Source organism: Zalophus californianus, chromosome 3 (genome assembly GCF_009762305.2).
Source record: "Zalophus californianus isolate mZalCal1 chromosome 3, mZalCal1.pri.v2, whole genome shotgun sequence".
Classification (NCBI taxonomy): domain Eukaryota; kingdom Metazoa; phylum Chordata; class Mammalia; order Carnivora; family Otariidae; genus Zalophus; species Zalophus californianus.
The window spans coordinates 110,308,456-110,329,610 of record NC_045597.1 but is presented as its reverse complement, the minus strand read 5'-3'; the positions used below and the strand labels follow the sequence as shown (position 1 = coordinate 110,329,610).

General features: G+C 39.0%; 1 protein-coding gene across 8 annotated transcripts in view; it reads left to right on the top strand.

Annotated features, from left to right (window-relative positions):
* The window catches only part of GTDC1 (glycosyltransferase like domain containing 1), a 478,402-nt gene that overhangs the window by 373,157 nt on the left and 84,090 nt on the right, over nt 1–21,155 (top strand). For 6 of the 8 annotated variants that reach the window (XM_027591202.1, XM_027591201.1, XM_027591200.1 and 3 more), the window contains 2 exons: nt 2,481–2,551; nt 3,259–3,350. In XM_027591202.1, coding sequence (XP_027447003.1) covers nt 2,481–2,551; nt 3,259–3,350 — 163 coding nt within the window. Of the gene's footprint in view, nt 1–2,480; nt 2,552–3,258; nt 3,351–8,582; nt 9,694–21,155 lie in introns of those variants that run through there. The other 2 variants (XM_027591203.1, XM_027591205.1) reach the window with 2 other exon arrangements.

The following is a 21,155-nucleotide window of genomic DNA, read 5'->3' as shown; positions in this document are numbered from 1 at the left end:
TCACTCCATTTTATTTACTCTCCTCCGGTGTCACTTATAATTGTAACTTTTTATTTTTTAATAATGAGGAATTTTTTTTTTCTCCTTGCATCACACAAAAAAGTGCTGTCGATAATTAGCAGTCTTCTGTTATTAGTAGACTCAGGTGTCACAACTGTGTCTCATCCTCATTACAGTAAAAAATTTCACCTATCAGATTCATTATTGCTAGATAATGCGACTGAGAGCCTTTGCAGGCCCTCCAGAAAAGTAATTCAGCCAAGCAAAATTATCAGCTAATTATATTTAGAATCAAAAGCCCAACAACTATTTGCAGATAAATTGTATGAATTGAAGTGAATAGATCTGAATATTAAGATTCATAGATTTAGCAGATGATTTGTTAATTGGAATAAAAAGGTCATTTGCTAGTCATTTTAACAATAGATCAATTGGAACCCTATTTATTATTTAACTGTTAGTGCATAAGAATTGAAATGGTGAATAATTGTATTATTGTCGTGAGATGATCATTTTCTTCAAAATAACAAAATATGAGAAACTTATGGCAATGAATTTTAGAAATTTCTTTAAAAATATTATGGCCTATTTAATATATTTTAAGACATAGTTCTGATCTAAATAATCTGTATCATGAGGCTTAGTATTTAACAAGTCAAAATTATACCAAAAGTGGTGGCTGGTTTTTTATTTTTTCCTGATGAATTAGAACTATTACCACAAACAAGATAATTTGCAAATAAAAGTTGAAATCCAAAATTTGTAAATTTTCCTTCCTAAATCAAATAATGCCATTCCTATATCACTGTATTTTAATTAGCAGAGGTTTTTGGAAGTGGCATGGTACATGCTCATACGATGACTCAAAATGTAACTTGGCCTGCAGTTTTCTTTCGGGGAACAGAACACTCTAATTCAAATACATTATTAAAAAGCAGATAACATGTGCACTTTCTGAAATGTCTGTGACTTCACTCTTTTGATTTTATGTAATTATAAGAGAATGCTCATATGTATTTACTTTTCGATTGGCACAGCATTTTAAAACTGAGTGTCTTCAGATAAAGTGCGTATTTTCTCTTGGTTCATAAAGAATATCACCGGTTTATGTGCTCAAAACTTTAGTGAATGTTTCATAATGCGGTCACAGTGCAGTTTATAGCTTGAGATAAGAATTTCTATGAAATACCCTATGTATATAGAGAAAAAATATATTAGTTTGGGTTTTGAGATTAATAATTGGTAACTAGATCCTGTGCCATTTCACTGTGTTACCTTGTAACTTCTATCAGTTCTCAAGCAAAACTTTGAACTCAGTATTTTCCCAAACTTTGCAGCTCAAAGTAAATACTTTTCATTTAAACTAATTTCAGTCAACATAATAAAATAGGAAAACATCACCCACTTAAAAACAGCTTAAATTGCATGTGCTTTGTCACTATAAACAAACAAGGTAAACATTGACATAACTTCAAATTATTCTTGGGTTGAAAAAAATCTGCAGTTCAAAATAAAATTCCGCCTTTGGTCAACATTTTGGATGCAATTCAAAGTTTCTCATAAAATAAACATATTTTAAAGAGTGCTTTGAATTTCACTGTGTAATTTCTAGCCAACAGAAATTACAGTGGTATCTTTAAGGTTTATTATATGTCAGATCAATAGCCATTATGCAGGGCTAACAACCTTCGGAAAGGCAATACCTTCCCTCTGCTTAACCCTTACTACTATGACATGGAAGAAGAAGAAAAAAACTTCCTATAGGTGTCCCTTGGGGAAATCCTCTCACAAAATGAAACTTTCTTGTTTATTTGCTTACTAATAAAAGTATTCTTTTCTGATAAAATGGGAAATGAGCTGAATTTTTGGCCAAGAAAGCAAAATGTTCATTAAAGTAATCTTCATGAGAATTTTTCAATAAAAGGGGGAATAGTTTTGCATTCTGCAAAATAACAAATTATTTTGAAGCATGAGCTTAAAATGAAAATGCCCCATCACAACAGATTGTAAATTTTTTTCTGATGCTTTTAAAAGTGCCTCGATCATTTCTGTGACTACAATGTTAAAGTTAAGTATTTGCTATTTTATTTAAACATTTTTGAAAAATGAACATTCTGGGGCTTTGCAGCATTATTAAGAAAAGCTGTCCATACTTTACCATGTTGTTACATGTGTTTATCTGCTGATTATAAAATGTGTTAAACAGTATTTTAAAAACAACAAAAAAAATGCAGAGCTGCGCTTTGATTAAGTCAGTGAACAAAACATATGCTGTTGGTTCTGTTCTATGAAATTCATATATGATCAATAAAATCTTTTAAAAGAGCAACTTTGGCTTTAAGGCTTGTACTGCCGACCATGTTTCTCGTCCCAGCTAACTCAGGGCTCACACTGTTAACTTAGGCAAACAAAACCACTTTCTGGCTATGATAGTAATGTCTTTTTAATATTTTTTTATCCTCTTTCTAAAATTCCTTTAGGTTGGAAGCTGTGTATTGCGGTTGTTACCCACTCTGTCCCAGAGATTTGGTTTATCCCGAAATATTTCCAGGTAGCTTCTTTAATGTACCTTCATCTTTGCTGAGATTTAATACATGCTTCATGCTAAATTAGAAAGTTTGGTGAAAATAAACTTAGGCAGAAGCAATTGTTTATTTGGCAAGTCAGCATGTTAGTGTTAGGGAAAATTTTATGTGTTTTAATACATTAGAGTAAGCTTATATTTGCCATCTGTTCTTTTAAGATAACAAAAAAGCAAGTTTTCAAATAGCATTCTTCATTGTTAGCACACACATCCCATAATGATGGATTTTTATAAGCAGGTCAGTGTTGCTGCAATTGCTTACAGATTTTTTTTAATGATATACACAGAGAAAAATCAAGGACTGGAAGTCACACCAAATTATTTAAACAATTGACTAGTTAATAATATGCAACTGTTGTTACAGGGTACATACGGCTATAGTACCAGTTCTTTGAAAAAAATTCTCATCACTAAATATATCACATATGCATTGTGTTACATTAGAATAATGTATTTTAATCACCCAAAGGAGATGTCTAAACAGCACAACTACACAGTCTTATTTAGCATTAAACATCCTTGCGAGCTGAGGTAACCTTATAAAATCATGCTTAAATAATGTAAAACACGAGGCAGCACAGAGCAATATGCATTTTTAATTAGTAAAGTGACTAATATCGAGTGTGTGCTTTGAGGTTTTTGTTTCATTAAAAATGTATCTGTTTTTCCTGCAGCTGAATATCTGTATTCTACACCTGAACAGCTTTCAAAAAGGCTCCAGAATTTCTGCAAGAGACCAGATATTGTAAGAAAACATCTTTATAAGGTAGATATTGAGGAGAGATTTACGTGGTATAAATGCCATATTGAAGTACAAAGAAAAATCTTTTAAAAAAAACATTTAATTAACATACTAATGTTTAAAGGAAACATGCTAGGGAGGGATATTAGTTGTTACACTAACAAGGATTAATTAAACTGGATGCCAGTTGTATTAACCTAGGTCTTATGAAATACGTGCACTTAATGCAGGGTACATGCTTTTTTTTTTAATTTATTGTTTTCTAAGATGACTGTCCTTTACATTTAGCCCCAAGAGGCTTATAAAAATGAACCTGGATTAATGTAACTCATTAGTTTAAAAGGAAGTAAAGAAAAGATTCCACAATTATACTAATGAGGATAAGCCTTTCTTCCCATCATAATGAAATCTTCAGGCCTCAAAAATTCAGGTGAATGACATTCGTGAAGTTTGGTGTTCATTTTTTAACTACTTTGAAGATGATTTCCAAGAACCGAATGTTTCCCTTGTCCAGTTTAATAAAATGACCTAAAAATCCTCAGTTTGTGCAGAATGACATTGCCAGGCTCCTCTCTGAATGGCAAAGGCAAAGGGAGAATAGTCTTAAACAGCATCATCATGAAGTCCCCTGACTCAGGATCTTTTTTCCCTTGTTTGAATCAAGAATTTTACATTGTTGAAATCACAACACAAAGAGGCCCTGCTTAAAGTCTAAGTAATTGAACTAGGATAAATCTGCTTTACGACTTTGGAAGGTGGCTCTAGGCCATGAGTAATATACCTTTTTATATTCTTTGAATGTAGCATCTTCATTTTACATAAATTCAGTATAGTTTACAATCTAGCAGTTTTATAATCCAGTATATTTTAATTTTCCTATGTTAATGTATAACCTTCCTACATGAAATACAGTTTGCTGCCTTTTTTTCTCTCCTTTCCCTTTTCATGGCCTAAAATACATATTTACATAGTGATACATCAAAACAGGACTTTGTTTCTGCAGGAAACAGTTAAACTTCAAGAAAAAGGGAGAGAACCAAAAATGCAATTTAACACCCAATTTCAAGCTCATTATCTTTCATTGTCTATTAACTTGGCAATGGTTCAGAAGGTAGCTCATAATAGTTTAAAATGCTGACTGAACAGTTCCAGGCTCCAGTATTGCTCCTTGAGTCAATATGATTGTACCGTATACAGGGGAAGCTTCACAGACAAAACAGCCTCCCAGGATTTCCATCCACATTCCCTAATTTTGGAAGTTCAGTAATGGTCTGCCTTATATAAAATGTTACTCCAGTCATTTTCCACGTGACAGGCTATCGAAATGGGCAAATTCTGGAAATGGAAGAAATAGAATCCTGAGTATTTATGCAAATGGATTCCTTTTCTATATATGACACAGAGCTCTTTTCAGTGAGCTCACCATCAACTCACTAATTTTGTTCTTCCCTCCTGGTGAATTTTTGGTGTAGGTTTGTTTTTCAGTTTTATTGAGATATAAATGACAGCACGGTGTCAGTTTACAACCCACCACATAATGACTTGACCTCCACATCTTGGAGAATGGTCACCCCCATCGGTTTAATTACCATCTGTCATCTCATAGAGACACACACAAAAAAAAGAAAGAAAATGTTTTTTCCTTGAAGTATTTATAATGATATTTCCACCATCAAAATGTATCAGTTTTTAACTTTGCTTCAGGTTAGGCCTCATTATCTCTGTTAGTCTTCATGGACAAATTTTTAACCATTTCAGAAGTTACTGCAACAAGTTGCCTTGAGTTACAAAAGAAAACAGACCTCCAGGGGCACCTGGATGGCTCAGTTGGTTAAGCGATTGCCTTCAGCTCAGGTCATGATCCTGGAGTCCCGGGATCGAGTCCCAGGATTGAGTCGTGCAGGGAGTCTGCTTCTCCCTCTGACTCTCCCCCCTCTCATGTGCTTTCTCTCTCTCTCTCAAATAAATAAATAAAATCTTAAAAAAACAAACAAACAAAAAAAGAAAACAGACCTCTGGTTGAAATATTTTAATACAGCTACCCCATAACATGGCTTCAATTATTTATTTTACAAACATCTTCTGGAAAAACTCTGAAACAATGTCAGTCAGCTTAGTGATACTGCTGTCACTTAAATCAAATTGTTTCTCATACAGTTTAAAGATAACCTATGCCTTAAATGTTATTTCCTGTTAATGCTTTTTACATATGTTCTTGGTCTGTACATCCTAAAGTGCTCCATCTCAAAATTTTATAAATTAGAATTGTATGGGTCAGCATTTATAAGAATTCATATGTATGATTCTTTTTTATGTATTTTCTACTGTGGATTTTTTTCTTATAAATCTGTTACACACGTTCAGATGTGTCCTCATGTGTAAATCCTGATGATATTTTATCTAAAGATCAGTCTTCAGATTAATAAATTAGTCCAACAATTATAAGTAATCAAGCTTTAGGATGCATTTGTCAGAGGAACTGGTAAAAACCACAGACAGAAAGGACCACAGATTTAGTTTGGTTATTGTAATAGGATTTAGAGCCAAAACAGAAAAAACTTTATAATTAAGATCTAATAAACTATGATACTTTTCCATCTTATGTTTTATAAATATACAGATTTTCAGGTAACGTTTGCCTTCACTAAATGCAAGAGAATTATTCCCCCCCAAAGCAGTATTTTCCTTACTTTTCTTATGCAATGGAAGAGTCTTTTGTGTGTACTGTTAACGAGAATGTTGGGGGTTTTTTTTAGACTTATTCCATTGGACAGTGCTGTTTTGCTTTTAAAAAACATATGCTTCTAAGATCTAAAAGGATAGAATGTCACCGAATTCTTTAATTTGCTCCTTTTACATTTTTACACCTTACTCTCTTTTTTTGTCAAAAGTTTACATTTTAAAATCATCTCAAGTGCTTTTCACATAGGGTTCACTTTAGGATAGGATTTTTCATATGGATTCACACTTAGAAATTTAATGACTAGAATAAGGCTACTAACACTTGGCTTTCTTCTCACATGAGACATTATACTTTCAATATGAGTGAGAGTTTGGGGGCTATAACTTGAAGCAGGATTTGAAACAGAATGCTAGTAACTGAAAAGCAGAAACAGAATTGGATACTTTTTTTTTCTTAAAGTGACTCTTTCTACTACAGAACACTGTTGCCCATGACTTCTCACCTGAAGTGATTTCAGATTTGAAATGTTTAAATTCCTCACATGCATGCAAGTATGTTCTCCCTCCCTCTTTCCCTCTCTCTCTCTATTTCTCTCTCTCACACACAGATACACACACAGACACACACACACTTTTCTTAAGATCTTTCTTAAGAGAAATCCAAAGCATGCAGAAATTAAATGTTTCTTAATCATTTTAAAAATCTAAAACCATTTTCCTAATTTAAAAAATCTGAACATTTCTTTAAAAAGTTTACATCTAAGTTTAGTCATTGACTGCAGCTTTCTCGGACTTTCGGGACACCTCCTTTTCCGAGTAGGTCAGACACATTGGCCACATACTTGTCACACAGATTAAAAATAGGTTTCATTTCATCCACGACAGGGAGCTTTTTGTGACTCCCAAACCTAACTTGAACACAAGATTCTAGAAGTAACCATAATATAATTAGCCAAGGATTGACTTCTTACACTAACAATTATCTTCCCTTTTCAACCCAAATAAGTCTAATACCACGAAGTTGTATTTTTGCCTCATTTTTACTATGTGAATTTACTTACTGAAAATTCCCAACAACTTTTTGAGATCAGTACCTCGTGTTTTTACAAATTTCTCATCATATTTTTAAAATGCCTTAGAAAAAAAAATTATGGACATTACCTTGTTACCAGATTGAAAAGGGCACAGGGCACAAATGGGGCACTTGTGTAACGTAAATACCGCCCAGACGAACGGGACAGATCTTCATTCCCATCCTATTTCTCATTTCCTTTTATTTACAAATTGTGCGATATTTTGTGTGCAAAAAGAGATGCATTCTCTCTTGTGCTTTCTGAGATTGACCTGTAGTTCCTTAAAATTTTTCAACTGATAGCTGCTGATTTTTATTCTGTTCTCCTCTTCAAGTTCTGCAACATTCTAGAAACCTCTATGACCTGCTCTTAATTGGAGGAGAGAAGAATTTTCAGATTTCTGCCTCAAAATGATTCCAAACAATGATTAAGCTTACAGTTCAGAATCAGTGCCCAGAAAGCCATTTGTGGTTGTCTTAATTATATCAGGCTCTATCTCCCCAAACCACAGCCACGCCACTTTAAGTTTCCTTCAAGACACTGGTCACTTTATGTCCCCTTTTAACTTAAGCTTATACTCTAGATGTCAATACGGGGTTGCTCACTTGTATTAACACTCCTCCAAAGTCATTACTTTGTTCCTTAAAAATGAAAACTTAAAAGCTGGTGACATTTTTAGAACTTCTAAAAATCTCTCAACTGCCCCAGCACAATTTCAGGCAACTTCTCAGTCTCGCTCCTTCTCTCCCTCCTCCCTGGTCTTCTCCCTCTGTCTTTCTTCACTTCCTTCCTTGATTTTATTTGGCTTGATTTTCCTTTGATTTGTCTAAGCAAAATAAAAGCAAAAAACCTTTGGCACAATAAACTTTGGGGGATCAAGATCAGTTAGAGGTTTTGTCGTCTCGTCCTTCTCTGCTACTCATTTGCAGCCTAGCTCCAGGTGAATCTCTGTGTGATTCATCTGTTAACCTGGAGGAATTTTTTTTTTCCTAAATTCTTAATAGCATTTTTCCCCCCTGAAGTACTGCTATAATGAAATAATAAATATAAACCTGTTTGTAAACTCAAAGGGCTTTACACATTTCACAATAGTAATGGCATTTCTCCTGTGCCTTAACCACTTAAAAGTGAAATTCACATCAGCAAATGCATGCATTAAGAGTGTTGTGTATCTTGTGTTTATAAAAGTTGAAAGTTGGATGATTAACTTTGAATAGCCGTCATCCATAACAAAAACCAGGAAATATGTACGCAGCGGAATGCACCCATTTACGAAAAATCCGGAGCTTTCCCCTATGGTTGAAAAGACAGTTCCACTTTAAACCAATCAGAAACTGGGATTTCCTGAGTTGATGAAACTCAAGAACCATTTACTTGGTGGCTTTTTGAAATCTAATTGACGTAAGTTATGCAAATTTGCAATATGAATTTTGAGCATGCTTTCGTCTTTCGGTTGTTAATGCTTCTCCATTGCTTTCTCTTCTCTCCCTCCCCCTCACAGGGTGAAATGACTCCTTTTTCTTGGGCAGCCCTACACGGTAAATTCAGGTCTCTGCTTACAACAGAACCTAGGGAAGATTTGTGACAGATGGGGCTAAGTCACAAACTTGCAGCCTAAGGCAGAATCTGTAGAACTTTCCAGAGTGTGCCCATATTTACCTGATCAGAGAGAAAAGAAAATCTGCAGAGGAAGCTGAGCCTGGCTGCTTGTCATAGCTGACACAGAGCCATCTGCCACAAACCTGTGGCGGCTTCAGATCTCCCATCCCTGCCACCACCCCAACTCAAATTAAATACAGATTCCTAGAGACGTTAGGATGGTTACACATGTCCTCGGCATCACATGGAGGAGACTGTTCAAAAAAAATATGTGGCCTGTTGTATAACCGCACTCATGTATCCCATATGTGGTGCCACATTGAATTTCCGGTTGAATCCGTTTTTATCCTTTGTACTGGATGACATGGTGCCTGAATTCTTTCTTTTTGCCGACACGATGGCAGCCAAACTGCAGCTTCAAAAGCTCGCGCTTGGCTGGGTTTCCACCTAGGTTGCCAGGTTATCATTGGAACCTTCTTGTGTCCTCAAAGGGCCACGGGGTCTGAACAGACGATCAGAATGCTACCAGACTAATTGGGCAGCCATCTCAGAATTGTTCGTGGGCAAAGGGCTGCTTTAGCACTTTTATTTTAGCAAATTAACGACTCTCTGGCACAGGGATTTTTAAGTGAAGGTATTAATAAGGGGTCTGGCAGGTAGTCCCATGATTCACAGAAAAGTTACATTTGCATTTAATTTGTTTTAAAGTTGTGAGATAAACAGCTGTAATTTGGACAAACATGGGAAACACACTAAGTGGGGCCATCTTGCCCATAGAAGGAACACTGAGATACTTGTTTTAATTTTTTTCCTGGGGTAAAAACAGAGAAATCAAAATACTTCCACTAAAGCAGTAATTTTGATAGAAATATCCCTCAAAAATACTTGCATCCAGCTACAAATATAATCTTTTCAAGATAAATCGCTTATGATTCCAATAGTCAAGCTGCTGTATTTGTTGATATAAAGATGTTTTGAACAGCTAGATTGTAAAATAAATTTTTAATAAAGTGCCTACTGCAATTTTTAATTAGCATATCTCATTTACGTGTAAGAGTGTACATCTATCTGTATGTTTCTCGCTGAACACTTCCCTTGTGTCAGAGACAACGAATACAATTGTTTCTTTTCCGGATGTACAGGGATCTGTTTTGCAAATGTTTGTAAGATATTATGACATTTCCAAGACTGTCTTTGCATTCTGGAAAGCAGGAGGTAAACATTTGTAGTCATTAAGGTAAAGTCTGTTGATAAACCATCTTCTGTTTACTGACAGGTAAACTGTAACTTTCCTAGCTTTTGAAAGGAATAACTTTTATACACTGCAGAGTGAGGGACAGCCAGGGAGCGGAGGGTAGACAAGGGCTAAGCATGGCCTTCTGGCTTCTAGAAGAACTGAGTGGTCTAGCAGGCATCCGAGATAGAGCAGGTGATGATTCAGAAGTCCAGGAGGGCCCATTTGACAGGTAGCAAAATGGTCAGCAGGAACTAGATCAAGGTCCGGGAGCCAGATAGATCCCTCAGGACAGAGGCAGTCTTGCAGATCAAAGAAGGCAGGAATTCAGAATGCATCAGGCCTGGGAACTGAAAAGCAGGATGAGTAAGAAGCAGAAACAACAAGCCCTATCTTTGCAGATAGTCCTCTCCCTAATATGTGTGAGATCCTTAACGCATGATGGGACATCACAGCACTAGCTTCGAGTCCTATCAATCAGTGGGGAAGCCACTGAACAGATTACCTCCTCACCCACGAAACAAAGGGCTCAGGGATTATTTCAGAAGTCCCTTCCGGTCTGAGACTGGGGAACGCAGAATCTCTCAGGTGTGCACCTTTTGAGTGTAAAAGTTAAGGTATAAATATGCCCAAGAGGTTCTTAGACACGTTGGGCAGGGTTTATCATCTAATGAGATGAACTAGACCAGTAAATTTGCTTCAGTCAGAAGGATGCCATGTCACAGTGATGTCTTCTCACAGCCAAGGAACAATATTTAGTTTACTGTGTTTTATTGTCATGAAAATAATGGGCTCCCATTTTATAGTAGACATAGTTGAAAGTTATCTGTGTATGGAAGGTTTTTTTTTTCCCTATACCCATAAATGCAAATCAGCTTTTGTCTTTAGCTGTACCCAGTATTCCTTCTCGAATAAAAATTTACATTAAAGTTGTCACTTCTTAAAACTATGCTGTCAGACCTGGTATCAGTGCATATAAACAATAAAAAGTTTTGTAAATGTGTAATTCTTAACATTTGAAAACTTGAAGTGTGTGTGCATCTGTGTGTCTGGGTGTGTTGTGTGCTTCCCAAATCCGTTATATGGTGGGATGGAGTGTTACTAAGTTAATCCCTATTTCATTGAAGTCACAGGATAATTGCGAATACAAGTTGACTTTTTAATTCCTATTTCCCTTACTTTGAATGAAGAGATCGAACACTCGCATTATTTCTTATTTTGAGTATGGTTGTTGAAAATTCTATCCTTTTTGAAACATTCAGTTCTGTTCATTCTGTTCTTTTAAAATAAATCACTAAGCCAATTTCAAGTTTAAATGTCTTTAAAAGTCTGCTCATTACCAAGACCTTGGTACGGTGTCCAGGATGCCTGCCATGAACTTGCCTAATCTGTGTTTCCGGGTAGGTGTTTCTGTACTAAATACCAGGGCACCTAGCTCTTAACCTATTCATTTATACCATGTTGATCAGGAATAGGTCAAAAGACCTCTCTCAAAAAAGCTTGTGGTTTAATGAGCATCCTTCAGATATGGCTAGGTTGAAGTGCCCTGCTCTGGATCTCAAATCTTCAGACAAGCCACATAAAGATGGCAGCAGAATCAGTAAGTGGATGGAAACTCGCAGCCATAGAAGGCTGCAGAGATTCATTTCAACACCTTGAAATGCATCTGGAAGCAAAGATTTCATTTTATGTTGAAGGTGTTAATTATATTTGATATTTTTAAAAGTAAAATCTGTTTTTGAGAAAGCATCTGCTACCCAGAAATATTATGAGCCACAATAAAATTTTCAGTTAAGTCTCAAGATACTTTTTGTGGGTGATAGAATCAGTTTTCAAATGATAGTCCATGCTGTTGACATATTCCCTGAGTTTTATTCTTCTATTGACTATTGACAAGTATCACCCTAAGTGCCTTTCGGTTTCAGTGGAAAATTGGGTGGCCTTTAATATCAGATTTTATATTTAACAATGAAGAGAGTATATTATAAAGCACTGACATGTTTCATTTTAAAATTTGAACTGAGATTACAGGCCAACTAATGCTTCTATAATACACTGTCCCTTCAGAGCTGTTCATTAAAATGTAACTGGGGAAGTTTAAAAACATCCAAACAATTCTACATGCAGCTCAAAGCTATGTGTATTGGTGATTAAAATATAACAACAACAACCTCTTAAGTCAGAGGAGTGATGGTACAAAGCACAGGCATGTAACGGAGAGAGGCATATTCACTCGGTGGCTAGTGGCTTACTTCTGAAGTTGGGTCAGTATCGAAAGGCTCTTCATACTCTTTATGACTTCTTACATGTCTTGAATGTTATTATTGGATATGACTTCTGATAGGAGCTATGAATACTTTGGTTAGTTTCGCTACCATGCCTTCCTTAACCTTTTTTGACTCTAACCTATTGATCCAGTCAGAGAACCATTTTCCCTTCAGACACTGGAAGAAACGGCCCTAACTGCCAGTTTTGCATGAGAAGACTTTCCTCCCCTTACCAGGAGTCAAGGACTTAACCTTGATCCTGAAACAAATCATACTTTGAAAAAGTCTGACGTGATGGTCAGTGGGTCCCTTTTTCCTAGGGCTGCTGACCACCATTCCTCACTAATTCCTGTAACTTTACAAACTCAACATGGAAAACCATAGTTCTGTGAACTCTCTTTTGAAAGATAATGAGAAGACAAAGGAAGATGTTACATGAGCCAGTCTTCGTATCTTGGAAAATTCAGAGCTGTGTGGGAGAGCACAGAGTTACCTGAGCTCCTAACCACACTAGCCATCTCCCATACTGGTGCCTATTCCTTTTCCTCTTCAAGAAAGGGTCAGTTGTGGACTCTATCCTTCATTGCAATCCATGAGAAGGAGCTCTCCCTCCCCTGTCTTTAGAAATCCCTAGCTGCATCTGAGGTACATATGACTTCAGAGACCAGGATCCTTGCTCATCCTACAGCGGAATTTGAGGACAGTGTCTTCAGGGAGGATTATCATTACCTAAGTGATTCCGACTTCTCTGTTGCTGCTCTATGGTTATGAATTTTAACCCTAAGATGGGTTCATAATTATTCTCATAAATTAACATAAGAAATTGATGATTCGTGGGAGATGATTTAAGATGCTTATGTTACTCCTATCAATTACTGCATTTAAATAGCAGACCTAAGGTGGTGTGCTGGAAGTGATTTCTGGGAATACTTGTGTGATACCTTTCTCCAGAAATGTGAAGTCCTTTATATTTGAAAATTTAATATTTTCATTATCATTTCACAAATGAAAAAATCAAGGGATCATATAATGGTATATTTAGGAGCCGGACTATGTTGTAGGAACAGAGAATTTTTGTATAGGCCTTCCCCCGTGTGGGATGGTATCATTGTCACCCATGTGTCTTTGAGGAAGCACCAGGGTCAGTGTGCAAGACTATTGGACCCCTAGGCAAGAGAGTACAAAGGTTAGCAGGGGGCTGCTTTGTGGCCCACATGGTTGGTCTTAAAAAAGGCATGAGAGACCATGTAGTGAGGCCAATGTTTTTGGTGTCTTTATTAATAATTACTATTATTGTGCCTGTGGGGAGGCATTCAGCCTCCACATCCATCAGAGGCCTGCCACTTCCTGTGGTCTTTACACTCAGATGCTTTTATACATTTAAGGTAGCTTTCCTGGCCCTCCTGGTAAGCATTTGTTTTTGGGACCTGTGGGAAAACTGAGGCCCTAACGGGAAGCCGAGTTTCTGTGGGTCCTGTGGTGGTAGAGTCAGGTCTAGAACAACCTCATGCAGAAGGCCGTGGTCAATCCAAGTGGTCAAGACCACCATCCCTTAAAGGAGAGGAAGGGGCAAATCTCTCTCTCCATCTTCTTCCCCTTTCCTCCTCCTGCTTCTCTTACTAGCAGAACGAACACGGACTAATAAATTGCCAGTACCTTTCTAGAGATTTGTTTCATGTTAACTCCTGGTCACATCTGGATTCTAAGTGGCCACAAGGGGAGGAATGTACAAGAATTCCTTCTTGGTGCTAAAATTTCAAACTCTGGCACACGCGCTACTTCTGGACAGCTGAGCCTTCTCTGTTGCCTTTGACATCATACAATGAGGAAGTTACTTATCCACACAGATAGAAGGCTGGCCCTTCATCCAGAGGCAGCCCCCACAATCTCACCTGGTGCCAAGGGTCTGGGACAGAGGGAGCAGGTGATATGGGCGGCAGAAGCACCTTTAACTGTGCACCAAAGGGAGTGCTTCCTCTCATCCCAAATAGATAACCCAGAAATTACATCCTGAAACCTATTTCCCCGGGAAGAAAAGGAAGGGGAGGGATAACTTAAAAAGAAAATACTTCTAAATGGTATTAGACTGTAATTCATAGGGAAATTTATGCCTGAGATATGAATTTCTGAAAATGGGTTTTTTTTTTAAAGGGAAACACTGACACATCCTTAATTATAGAGTAATAAATACCAGTGGTATATTATCTTCCGATATTTCCTTACACAGATATCAAAGCATGCAGCTGTTTTTGAAAACTGATAATCAAGTACAATATAAGTATATTACATCTTGTACTTACAACACACCCTTCAACTAAGCAACCTCCTGGAGCACTTAACAGTGAGAACCAGAGCTGCTTATAGTAGAAGCCTAACTGAACAAATTAGCCTTGAATTGTAACTTAAGAATCATAGTCAAACTGAAATGCCTGTCCTTGCCAGGAAAGGCATTCCAAAGGCAAAGAGCATGCCAAGTAAAAAGCCTTTGCTTCAGGATTATGGAGGCAGTTCTCAAAAGCCAGCATAACTTAATGATCAATCAGAAAAAATATAGAGCAGTAACTACACAACTGAAGGATACATAAAAATTGTACAAAGCATTAATAGTGAATGGGGAGGTAGAATGGGATTTTAACAGAACGTATTACGCTCTTAGAAAGCTCTATTTATTGCTTTCAATCCGGGCAGCAAAAGAAAGACAAACATGGTCAAAGAAAAGTACGTGGACAAATGTGGGGGGTAGGAAAGGAAATGAAGGTTAAACAAGGCCAATATGATTCAGAATGAAAGGGAGGGAGGCAAGTATAAGGAGCCAGCTGCAATTACTAAATGTTACATTAAGAAGAGCTGAAATTGAGAGGGGGAGGTCTGGGTATTTTACTAAGTGGATTAATGTCCTCTTCTTTGGGTGTCTGAAGTTGCAGATTTTAATTTATTTGGTGCAGGGTTTTATTGTGAAATTCCTAATGGGGTGGAGGGATAAATAAGGACAATTATAAACAGTCAGAAAGTAGAAAGGGGGAACATAAAATACTTCATAAATTAAGATATATACAGGGTTTGAAGCTATAGACAAAGGTAAATAGTCAACAAAATAGTTCATTATGATAGAACTCAAAGGAAAATGAGAGGTACATACAAAACAAAAAACAAAAAGACAAAAACATCCACAGAGATGCGTCAAGCCAAGGATTTTGAGCGACTTAGGGGCTAGCTTATTGCTGCTCTCCTTTCTCCACCCATTTAAAAAAATAAATCATAACTCTGGCATTTAGAAACCTAGTCATGAACATCATTTATTAATATAAACTTAATCCTGTGCTGTTCTTTGGTGGGTGGTAAAAAGATGAACTAACAACAACTGGCCTAAAACAGGATGATCCTCTCCAATCCTGGGAAACTCTAAGGAAAAAAAAAACTCCCTAATATGCTCTTTCACCTTATTTATCTTACTGAAGTATAAAGTCAAAAAGTGGGGAGGGCAGAGCCGAATCAGAGGACTAGAAGCTTGCAGGAGATTTTTAAAATTTTCCTAAATAGGCATCAGAAGAGGAGAGATGGGCTTGGAACCTAGTATGATTTATATCAATTTATTAATCTGCTAATCTACTACCACTTCTGGGGAAGGTGGGAAATAAGGAAGGCTCTCTGCCTTCTACAATGGAAGAGACCAAGGCAGAAACAATTGTGTTCATATTCCCCGAGTGTAACACTGCTGTCATGTGGCTGGCAACCGGTCCACAAAAGTTCTGGGTTCAAGCATTTGCCCCGCCAATAACATTAGGAATCATTTCAATTTTAAATATGGATTAGGAGGTATTGAAGAATTACTGATATGCAGTATTAATCTTGAATGCAGATAGCATGATTTGGGTGTGGGCAAATCACTAGAACCACATGAAAAGGCCCTTTGAAAAAAATTTTTATAAAATGCTGTGGAGAAAATGACATTGGTAAAAAACACAAATGAAAAATGGGAAAATATCATCTACAAAGAGGAAGATCCCTAAAATGACTAAACAAGGTGGCCTTGTTGCCTTCCACCTGCTGCATCAATTCTATCAATTACTCGCAAAATGGTGAAGTCTTCTATTTCTAAAGCTGACCTAGCAACAAGAAGGAGAAAACACAGGACATTGCAATGGTGGCTCAGGGTGACCCTCAAAGGTCATCTAACTCTAGGGTTAAAAAAATGAGGACGCAGAACTAGAGGTTTGTAATGGTCAGTTTGGAACAGTTCTCCATCTATGGAGAATTCAGGACAGTGTGGAGGTGAACCTCTGTCTTAAATCCCAGGGACAGAGTATTTTGTGATCATAGTTAAGAGGAAAATCATCAAAGCACACACCTTTTTCCTTTTTCCTCTAGAGCTGCAGAGCTATGGTGGGGAACTTGTGCTCTCCGGTGCTTGCTGCTATGTTCCCTGGCTTTCAATCGGTTTGGCTTTTCCCCTGGATTTCTAATGCTGTGATAACAGGCCAGGAAAAAAAAAAAAAAAAAGGAATCTACAAAACTGAAAAACAAAATGTGTGTGTATGTTTGTGTGTGTCTGTGTGCGCGCGCGCGCGCGCGTGCACGGTAGGATTTCACTGGAGATAATTGCAACACTAATCACCAAATTTTAAAACTTAAAAAGTATGAGTAATGGAGTTTTGAAGAAGCAAAATGTGCTCGAGCAGAGTATTTATAGTCCCTTTTTTTGTGTGTGAGAGGTTCCCCAGACCTCTGGGTGCATCAGCAAACTGTCCTCCTACTGGAGCGTGCAGCTGCGATTTGGCCCCAGGCACCACCTACCCAGAGTCACTACCTAATGCATTTTACATTTGCACAGATAATAAAAGAGGGAGAGGGGGAAAAAAAAAAAAAAACCGAGAAGGGGCCATTTTCCCCCTCAGCGTTCTGTGTTTCCTTTTGTCGCGGCCGTCAGCTGACACATGGAAAATGTGGTGTACGGTTTTGCTTGCCTTTAATCTGTAATTAAGGATTCCTTGTCTGGGGCTTGCTACCTCTTTTCGCCTTCCCTCTCGGCCTCTCGGGTCTTCCGCTCTCGGTCGGGTCTGGCCCCGCGCCGCAGGCGGGGGGCTCGAGGTCGCCCGGCTGGGCCGCGGGGAGGCTGCGGGACGCGGGGGCCTCGGCCGGGTCCTGCACTCGCCCGCCCGAGAGCACGCACCCCGGCGCCCCGCCCCGCGCGGTTCCGACCCCCCGGCGAGCCAGTGCCGGGCGTCAGGGCAGCTGCGCCGGGGCTGCCCCGAGCGGGGAAGGACCGCCCGCGGGGCTCAGCCGCCGCCCTCGCCGTTCGTCCGCCCTCCCCCCCCCCCCCCCCCCCCCCCCCGCGCCGCGGCGCCTTCGCGGCGGGCGAGCCCGAGCTCCGGTACGCCGCGGCCGCCTTGACGCCCTGCTCGGCCCGGTCCGGGGAGGGCGGAGGGAGCCTCGCACCACTCCCGGCGCGAGAAAAAGGAGCAAGAGAGGGACGGCGAGGTCACAGAGTCGTAGCCGAGCCCGCTCGGCGGCGGAGCGCCCAGAGCCGGAGGAGCCCCGGGGCCGAGCGAGCCCCGGGCGGCGGCCGCGCTCGCGCTCACACTCGCGCCCACACTCGCGGGACTCGCTCGCCGCCCCTCCTGGCGCGCGCACTGGCACGCACCCACACTGGCACGCACCCCGCCACGCGCGCTCGACACTCACGCGCTGCCACGCACACGCGCCGCGTGGCCCACGGCTGCCCTTGCTCGCGTGCGCAGGGCCGGAATCTTCCCTGTCGGGCCCCCGGGAAGGCGGCGCAGTCCTGGCGGGGCACAACTCTTCCTAGTCGTCTTAAGTATTTTCCTGAACTGGGTTCCCGGAGTCGGCCGGTCTGTCCTCCGTGAGACGTTAGGACGAGGATGCCCTGAGCAAAAGCAAAAGTACTGATTTCTATGCCCCCTCCCCGTTTAAAAAAGGATTACCTTAGGCAAAAACAAAAACAAAAAAACAAAACGAGGAGGGCGTGGGGATGGGCGCGCAGACTCTACAAGCAGAGATTCTGGCTATTAACTTAAAAAATACTCTTCTCCCTCTTTCATGGTCCAGGCGTGTGTTTAAATCCCACCCCAAGCCCCCAGCGCCATTCTTTTCACTTCATACCTGTGCTTTGGGTTACAAACTTCGTTTCCCCTCTCAACCACCAATGGGTTATTTAGGAGGAGAGGAGAAGACGGGTGAAGAGGTATGTAAGCAGGAGAATATTTAGGAGCCCCGTGTTGATTTGTCACTCGTTTGGTCAAAATAAGTTCCTGAGAAATTGGACTTTCCCATGTTTAATATCATTTTGAGGCTTCTAAAATGTCTAAAGAGCCTCCCCGCACCAGTATTATTTCTTATCATTCGACGTTTAGTTGAGTGCAGACATTTAGAACTATATGTATAAGAGGAAAAAATGCTCCTCGTCCTTGGTTTCACCAACGCCGTTTGCGTTTCTTTCCATCTAGGCTGTAGCTTATTTCCTCTCTCGTTTCCACCAATAGAGGTTGTATGCTAAAGTGGTGTACGCCGAGACCAAATACAAGAAACCTTAATCTGGAGTGTTCATGACCTTAGTTGGCATCTCTCTCTCTCAAGATTCCAACCCCTCTGTTTGAAATATTATTCGAACTGTAGACTTGGAAATACGGGTTGGTTGGTTAGTTGGTTGGTTGGTTGGTTGGTTGGTTGGTTGGTTGAAAATGTGAGAAGAGCAGCGCAGGGATAAACCGAGGGCCGGGAGGTTGGCCTGCAGAAGCCTACCCTTGAAAGGCTGAGCAGGAGTGCATGGGAAGTGCATCGAGAAGACACTGTCTGTAAACAATGATAATCAGGGCTTTCGAAAATCATAAAACTGATTGAAATATCTGATTCATTATTTATTCATCACAGCACAACTTTGCAAATCCAAGAATAGTGTTTGAAAACCAAGTGCTTTTTATTTTGTACATCAACTCGGCAGATGGGTCTCCCTTTCAAAATGTAGCGAAAGGGTTAAAGCTATAATTTTAGAAAAGTATCTCAGGAAATGACATTAAGATCTGATACATTTCCCTTTCTTTCTGGCAGTAATATCCCCCAAAGAAAAAAATATATATTTATTGATATGATGATAATGTTTCTCATTATAAGTACAAGTGTCAGAATGATTCCTGTTTGTGCAAGTGTTTTTAAAACTGCGAGGACACTTTCACTACTATGAAAGCTGATGAGCCAATGAAGGAGAACTTATTTTAACTCCATAATAGCAGGTTATATAGTAAAGGAACACGGATGGTCAAATAGCCAATTATGGTATAAATATCTGTTGTTTACGGAGAGGTGTTAAATGAGGCTTTGGAGTACAAAGGATTAGGCCCATCTAAGCTACCACTTGTTCTTCAACCTATTGTGTCTTTCCTTAAAAAGGCCAGTGCCACTGTAGGTAATATGCACACAGAACATACTTCTCTATGTTGATTTTAGTTTGCTTTATTTCAATGCACACTGTTGTTTACTTTTTAAAATTTAAATAAATGTCAGCATTGTATAATTTCTATGTTAACAAAGCAGTGAGCAAAATCCCTTGTATGTTTATAAAATATTATTGTTTAATTCACATAGTTTAGAAATTCCAAATGTTGAGAATAGGAAGGAGGCCAAATACCATCTGTTTATAACTATGATGCATCGTAATATGTGTACTTTTAAAAGGAGTTTGGTCAATCATGCCACTATTTTATCTGCTCGGAATATGTTGAAGATTTAAAATGTAATTTACAGGATTACTTTTAGTGCGTTGCATCCAACTGTGAGTTGTGAAGGAATCCGTCTCTTCTGTTTTTCTCAAATTAATCATGTAACAGCCCCAATTAATGGGGGCTGTTAAACGGGTCGCTTTTTGCTTAGCTCCAGAATTCCTCTAACTTTGGCTCAGTCCACCTTCTTGATGCTGATAAAAACTCCAAGGACAAATGAAACAAAACACTCCTAGCTGTGTCTTTCTGCCAGAAGATAGTCACTTAGAATGGGAGGCAGGGTATGGTAGCTAATAATTAGCTAACATCAGCCCTGAGAAATTACCTGTGAAATACCCTTTGGTTCTGGGTTGGAAAACAACATTTGACACTCCCTGTTTTAAAATAGTACATTCTTGTCCCGGAGACTTCTGATTTAACTTACCTTTTATTTCAAATGCATCTAATTGCATACCATATAACAAAGGGAGTACACTTACTTGCCCTAGATGAGCAGGTTTGGAGGTTTTTTTAAAGTTACAAACTCAACTTATTTAGTGAGGCATCTTTCCCTTCCTTTATAAACTGGAGAAACTCAGCAACTGAGCCATCAGTTCAGGGCAGACGTTGTGTTGAAGGCCAGAGGTGGCTTTAGCGTCTTACATCATGGGCTCTCTTTTTCAAGAAGGAGGACTAAAAAGTCAGATGCCCTGATAAAGTTTGAAAATGTGATAAAAACACTTATTAGCCAATGATGGTTGCTGGATTGATTTTTTTGGCAAGGTAGAATCAGTAAAAAGCTACCCCTTGATATGCTTTTATGGACAAACACATGCAGAAATCTGAAAACACACTCCCAAAGAGCTGAGCATGTTCTGGATGTTTTACTTAGTTGAGTGTTCAACGGGTGCTCTATAAAGTGGTTTCTCTGTTCATTTAACGATAACTGTTTTCTCAAACATTTTAGTTTTAGCAGCTTCCTCTAAAATTCTATCAACCAAGAATATTTACTTACATATAATTAAGAACATTAGGAATACCTTATCCGCGTAAACGAACTGATCTATACGTACATTTTTTTTTTTCAGCCTCCTTGTTACATTTTGAAAGTCTGTTTATTGTCTTTCTGGTCAGATTTTTTTTCCCCCAAATAATGAATCCACTGGGTCTTTATGTTACAGAGATATACCCCGGCTTGTTTTCCTTTGAATTAAAATAAGAAACTATCAGACTCCTTTGTCTTAAGTAATTGCTCAAGTGTT